The sequence below is a fragment of the Coffea arabica genome, chromosome 10e, assembly GCF_036785885.1.
Source record: "Coffea arabica cultivar ET-39 chromosome 10e, Coffea Arabica ET-39 HiFi, whole genome shotgun sequence".
In the NCBI taxonomy this organism is placed as follows: domain Eukaryota; kingdom Viridiplantae; phylum Streptophyta; class Magnoliopsida; order Gentianales; family Rubiaceae; genus Coffea; species Coffea arabica.
In genome coordinates this window covers 4,102,664-4,109,385 of record NC_092328.1, presented here as the reverse complement: position 1 = coordinate 4,109,385, position 6,722 = coordinate 4,102,664, and the positions used below count along the sequence as shown (strand labels likewise).

The following is a 6,722-nucleotide window of genomic DNA, read 5'->3' as shown; positions in this document are numbered from 1 at the left end:
CCTGAGAAAATTAAAGCAAAGTGGTTTGACTTCCAATCTGCAACAAGTAATTCCACAAACCACAAGAAGTCAAGAAGTCATGTCTTACGAGATACCACTCATACTATCAAAGTAGCTTGACTTCCAATACGCAAAAAGTAGTTCCACAAACCACAAGAAGTCAAGAAGTCATGTCTTACGAGAGACCAGTCATACTATCTATATATTCCTCTACTTTCTGCCATGTTTGTCCACAAGAAGTTTGCATGCATGTACTCGCAAAATTACACTTCTCCAACTCCAATGGGTCTATTCTTTAATGCTATCTTAATTTCTGTTTTAGCTCTGTCATTAGCATTTGTATCATCCTCGAAAAGCACTGATATTTTGACTACAGGATCATCACTTTCTTCTAAAGATGTTCTGATTTCAAAACCGCATGGAAATTTCACTGCGGGATTTTTCAGTGTTGGCGAGAATGCGTATTGCTTTAGTATATGGTTTACTGAGCTATATGATCATGGAAATTACACCATTGTCTGGATGGCCAATAGGGACCGACCGGTTAATGGAAAAAATTCCAGGCTTTCCCTACTCAAGTCTGGCAGTCTTGTGCTGACAGATGCAGGGCAGTTTACTGTTTGGACAAGTAGCACGCAATCAAACTCTTCTCTTCAATTGCAACTCCATGACAATGGCAATCTTGTGCTGAGCAATATAGAGGGCGGAAATCTTTGGCAAAGCTTTAACTCCCCAACAAACACGCTTCTTCCAGGGCAGTCGCTCACCCAAAACTCTGTTCTCATATCTTCCAGAAGCCTGACGAATTATTCTTCTGGATTCTACAAGTTATACTTTGGTGATGATAACGTCCTTAGTCTATTGTACCAGGGTCCTCAAACAGCAGGTATTTCATGGCCTGACCCATGGAAACATAGTTGGGAGAACGGGAGGTACCCTTATAACAACAGTAAGGTTGCCACTCTTGATTCATGGGGGAGATTCCAGTCATCAGATCAGTTTGACATTATTACTGTTGATTATGGTCCAGGCATACAAAGAAGATTGACCGTGGATTTTGATGGCAATGTCCGGGTCTACAGTCTTGATATGGCAAGTCGGAATTGGAAAGTTACGTGGCAATCCACACTGCAACCATGCACAGTTCATGGGATATGTGGAGAAAATAGTTTGTGCACTTACGCGCATGAGACCGGAAGAAAATGCACTTGTGCACCTGGATACAAAATCAAAAGCCAGAAAGATTGGGCTTATGGATGCGAACCAGATTTCCAACTGCCATACAATGATAGTAATGCATCAGGTTTTCTTCTTCTCCAAAATGTTGAATTTTATGGCTATGATATTGGGTTCTTTAGTAATTCCACGCTTGATAATTGTCAAAATTTATGCCTCAACTATTGCAGTTGTAAAGGCTTCCAATTCAAATTTGATAAAGATAAAGGCTATTATAATTGTTACCCTAAGGCCAGTTTGTTCAATGGGTATCGTTCAAGTGGTTTTGATTTCCCAATTTATCTAAGATTGCCCCAATCTATTATAACCTCATTTGATCAAAAGCCTCTTCAACAAACCAACATAAAGTGCACAGTCGATGCTGCTTCACTCGGCCGAGCATACCAGAAAAAAGGTCAACATGGGTGGGTGAAGTCATCCTTGCGGTGCACTTTGGCAGTTGGGACTTTTGAGATCCTCTGTTTCTTCACTTACTTGTTCAAAACCCGACGAGGATCTAGTGCAAGAATACAGGGTTACACTCAGGTTGCAACAGGATTCAGGAAATTCACTTTTGCTGAGTTGAAAAAGGCATCAAGAAACTTCAGCGCAGAAATAGGACGAGGAGGGGGAGGCATTGTGTATAAAGGCGTGTTGACAGATAATCGAGTTGCTGCCATAAAGTGTCTCAATGAAGCCAACCAGGGAGAAGCCGAATTTCTTGCAGAGTTGAGTACTATTGGCAAGTTGAACCATATGAATTTGATTAAGATATGGGGATATTGTGTTGAAGGTAAGCACAGGCTATTGGTTTATGAGTACATGGAGCATGGTTCTCTAGCAAAAAATCTGCATTCTAACAGACTTGACTGGAAAAAGAGGTATGATATTGCTCTTGGTACAGCCAAAGGACTTGCTTACTTGCATGAAGAGTGCTTAGAGTGGGTTTTGCACTGTGATGTGAAGCCTCAAAACATACTCTTGGATTCGAATTACCAGCCGAAGGTGGCAGATTTTGGCCTGTCCAAACTATTGAATAGAGGTGGGACAGATAAATCAACGTTTTCTAGGATAAGGGGAACTAGAGGCTACATGGCCCCTGAATGGGTTTTCAATCTTCCTATAACCTCCAAAGTTGATGTTTATAGTTATGGAATTGTTGTGCTGGAATTATTAACTGGAAGAAGCCCAGTTGAAGGCCATTCTATGGAGGAAAGCACCAGTGCAATGGAGCCAAGGAGACTAGTTACTTGGGTGAAGGAGAAAATGCACGAAGCTAATGGAAGAGCATCACCAATAGCAATTGCAAAAATTGTAGACCCTGTCATAAATGCTGAATTTGATATGGCAAGGGTGGAAATTCTTGTTCAAGTTGCTCTCCAATGCGTAGAGGAAGACAAAGATGCAAGACCAACAATGAGCCAAGTGCTGGACACGTTGCTCCATCAAGAAAGTGATGAATATTAGGATACATCTCACATACTTTTCAATGAGTTGTGATCATCTTAAATTGCTGACTAATATGTGTGTTAAAATTAGATATTTGGTGTTCATATAATTTATATGTTTCCACCTTACTGTTGTGAACAAAATATTAAAAGTAAGAAATATTTCTCTTTCTGAATTTAAGGCAAATAGTAATTTACTTTAAATTACAAAGCAATCCTCTTATTGTTGAATAATAGAAAGAATTGTGGTTTTGATCTCCAATGTTTAGGGCGTGAGCAGTTTTAGTTCATAAAGTTTAGATGAAAGTAAATGTGGTCCCAAGTGTTTCAATTTTTAAGCACAATTAATCCCATTGACTGATTTTTGTAATAAGTCTTTAGCTCAGAATAGAATAGCACTAATTACTCCAATGTCGATCACGTTACATGGGTGAAAGATAAGATGCTTGAAACAAATGGAAGAACATCACCAACAGTGATTGCAAAAATTGCAAACTTTGCCATGAATGTTGAATTTGATATGACAAATATTGAATTTCTAGTTCGAGTTACTCTCCAACTCTTAGGGGAAGACCTAGATGCAGGACCAACAATGAGCTACGTAGTTGACAAGTTACTCCATCAAGAAAGTGAGGAATGTTAGAATGCATTTCATATGCTGTTCAATCAGTTGCAATCATCTTGAATTACTGCTAGTATGTGTGTTAAAGTCAGATATTTTCTATTTATGATTGTGGACGAAATATTTGTTATTCAATGATTTTAACGGAAATAGCAATTTCCTTAAAATACCGCATAATCCTCCTATTGTTCAATAATATCCCTATAACCTTTCCACCTTGTAGATTTATATAAGATGTAAAATATTTAAGGAAATACCTCTACTTAACCCCTAGTGATATGAATAAAGATGCCTTTTGTTTGACTCTAAATATTTACAGAAACTAGGAAGACGGGGGTATTTCTCTTCCTAAACATAGATAGGAAGTCAATTAGTGTAAGAAAGAAAGAAATAATTAATTCAAAATTTAATTCATAATTGTACTCTTCATTGTCTAAAGTTCTTTTGGTTCTTTTTACCAAGCTGTTTAGAGCATATATAACTGGTTATATTCTCCATTTACAAGAACAAAGGACAAAGTAGAATTTTTATTCTTTTTTATGGATCTGTCATCATTTTCCTTTTTAATCAATTTTTAATAGATCTATAAATAAATGCCAAACAAATATCATAACTTACTTGTCAAAAACCATATTATTTATAGTGGTTTAGAAATCATCATTACAAATAGTCAAAAAATTTAAATAAATTGTATATTTTTAAATTAAGGCCAATTGAATAAATAAAGTTTTTAAGCTATAATAGGAAGTAGTCCCTTATTTTCTATTTTTAGAGTTAAATAGGAATCTGTTCTGCATTTGTGATTTATGGTCTTCAATTGATACAACTACATTATGTTCTATATTTTATAATACATGATAAAAGTTAATACAATAAATATCAGAAACGTACATATAATTGTATTTTTTTAGCATATTTCAATTTAATATCAACCACCTTACATGTGTATAAATAAGTATTTGTTATGTATTGTCTAAATTAGTAGATATTGTTGTCACACTTTATTGGTAGAAAATATGTGTTTCACTCCATAAAACACAAAACATCCAAATATCATCATCCATTTTGCAACTTATGCATGAGATGCTATACATTTAACAATAATAAATAAGATCTATTATACAACATATCAGAGTGTATAATAAATAAGAAACAACATATTTGTTAATGCATGTGTATTTTTTTAATATCTTTGTATGTTTGTTAAGATTAGTTAGGGTGAATTATGTAATAGATACTGTTGATAGGTTGGGGGTTTGTCGATTTGAAAAGCCTAAATCATGGTAAGCTTATCTAATGAAGTTGAAGGATAGCGAGATAACAAAAGATTTCTGACTATTTGCATGTCAATTTCACTTGGGATGCAAAAACATATTTTTGATCCATGATTATGCACGTCCATCATTGATAGGAAGTAGAAAGCATGACACGTCCATGATCGATAGGAAGTAGAAAGCAATCATTAGAGCCGCTATCATCAAAGATTTTACAAGAATGTTTCAATCCTACCCCAACCCTTCTCCTTCAATTAGAGATCCCAAATGCACCCCAAATATTATGAGCAAGCATAGAAAGTATCAACTAAATCCAATCCATCATAGGCTATAACCAGAGACATGCATGTCAATTCTTAGTCATTTGCCATCGTGCCCAACAACAAATTGTTGAACTCCTACCCAAGCCCAACCGTGATAATTACCAGCACATATGGACCACGTCATTATCACTAGGGAGAGAAAAGATTTTTGATCTTCAACTATGCATGCGCCTAGATACATAGCGAGAAAGTAGAAAGCAACCCCTAGGACAGTTTTTGCCAAACATTTTACCATTGATTCCGTTTTTGTCCATTTCTTTTTCTTCAACCTAGAAATCACCAATTGCATAGCAAACATTACCAACACACCCAGAAGACACAAAAAAAACACACTACACCACAGATGTTCACTAGAGAACTTCTTATGATGATTCAAGCGTTTGCCATCGGGGCCAACGACAAATTGCCGAACTCCGACCCCAAGCCCAACCATAATAATTATTAATACATATGGCCAGCGGCTAAACTTAACCAAAAATTTATAATTTTTCCTTATTTTCCTCAACATGCCAGTTGCCATGACAAGGTGGTTTTCAAGTTTATGGCTGCATGAGTTGGAAATGCCTAAAGGAAGAGATCAGCCACATAGCCCCAGAAGAAATCAATTGTCGAGTCTGCAATTAACCAAATGACAGAGAAAATTTATAACTTTCGAATGAGGTTAAAAGCATCAATATTTTTTAGCAAAACAGAAATTTCAACTTTTGATTATCAAAACAACCATAACAAAATAACCTTCTATAAATAATTCCCAAGATCACCTCAGGCAGGAAGCTGTTAAAGCAAGCTATGGTAAAACTATTGAAGAATATATGAGAAAATAAGGTTTGGATGGCAAGGGTAGACATCTCAAGTAGAAGTACCAGGTGAAGCTGCCCACCCCAAATATGTTAACCTCTAAGGATTATACTTAATCTTCTCTATTTAGATTACTGGATAAACTGCTAGGCATTTCATGTGCACCCATATTTATAATATTCAGAAAATATCTTTAAAATATGTATCGTGCAAAGCACAAACAGTACACTACAACCAAAAGCATTTATTAATCTGCGAACATGTAATTACAGAAGCTCTACTACTTCGACTTACATGGTCAAAATACGAGCATCATGCTATTTATGTGCTGAAAGCTTTACCAAAACCATTATCTCAATTGTTGGATGGACTATGAATAATCATTTTTAAGTTCTTCCATCTTAAAAAAGGGGAAGAAGGCAATTTTACACATTGCAATCTGGACAATTTCACTTTCAGTCAAAACAAGATATGATTGAATCAGTTCTCAAGAAATGCAGACCAAAGACAATATTGAATGACTCACCAAGCAAATAAAGCACTATTAAATCACCAGCATAACAAAACAAAATTTTATTTAGAATAAACCAAAGGAAAAATGATCAAAAGCTTAAACAAACTCAAAATGACTGAGTATGCTTGGAATACGAAATAGCTCAGCCCAAAGAAACTAAAAATAAAACTTTCACTTTGGAAGAGGTGGGAAAAAAAAACAAATACTCAAATTTAACTTGAATAAAAGTGGACATTACCATCAATGCCTCAAGTATCAAGTTTAGAATCCATATGGATCCCAAAAAGAAAATCAATGAAATAAAAATATAAAAGATACCAATGCCGTGAAAGATACACCCACAACCTCCTCCTACGGGTATTTGGCAATTATGCTTCCAAAAAATATAATCCCGTGTCACCAAGAATACTAGCCCCGGAACAATTCTTTTGTCTGAACAATGCGACTTAAGGAGCAAATTAGTTCGGGATCGGCAACTTCTCCACAATAAGTCACTTACAAGTTGAATTAAATCTTAACAGTAAGGGA

The 6,722-nt window shown here is 35.7% G+C and overlaps 1 protein-coding gene across 1 annotated transcript; it reads left to right on the top strand.

Annotated features, from left to right (window-relative positions):
• The first annotated feature begins 282 nt into the window (after nucleotides 1-282).
• LOC113712601 (putative receptor protein kinase ZmPK1) lies at nucleotides 283-2,682 on the top strand. Its single transcript, XM_027236084.2, has one exon. It carries the CDS (start codon nucleotides 283-285, stop codon nucleotides 2,680-2,682), a length of 2,400 nt encoding a protein of 799 aa, XP_027091885.2.
• Nucleotides 2,683-6,722: the final 4,040 nt, after the last annotated feature.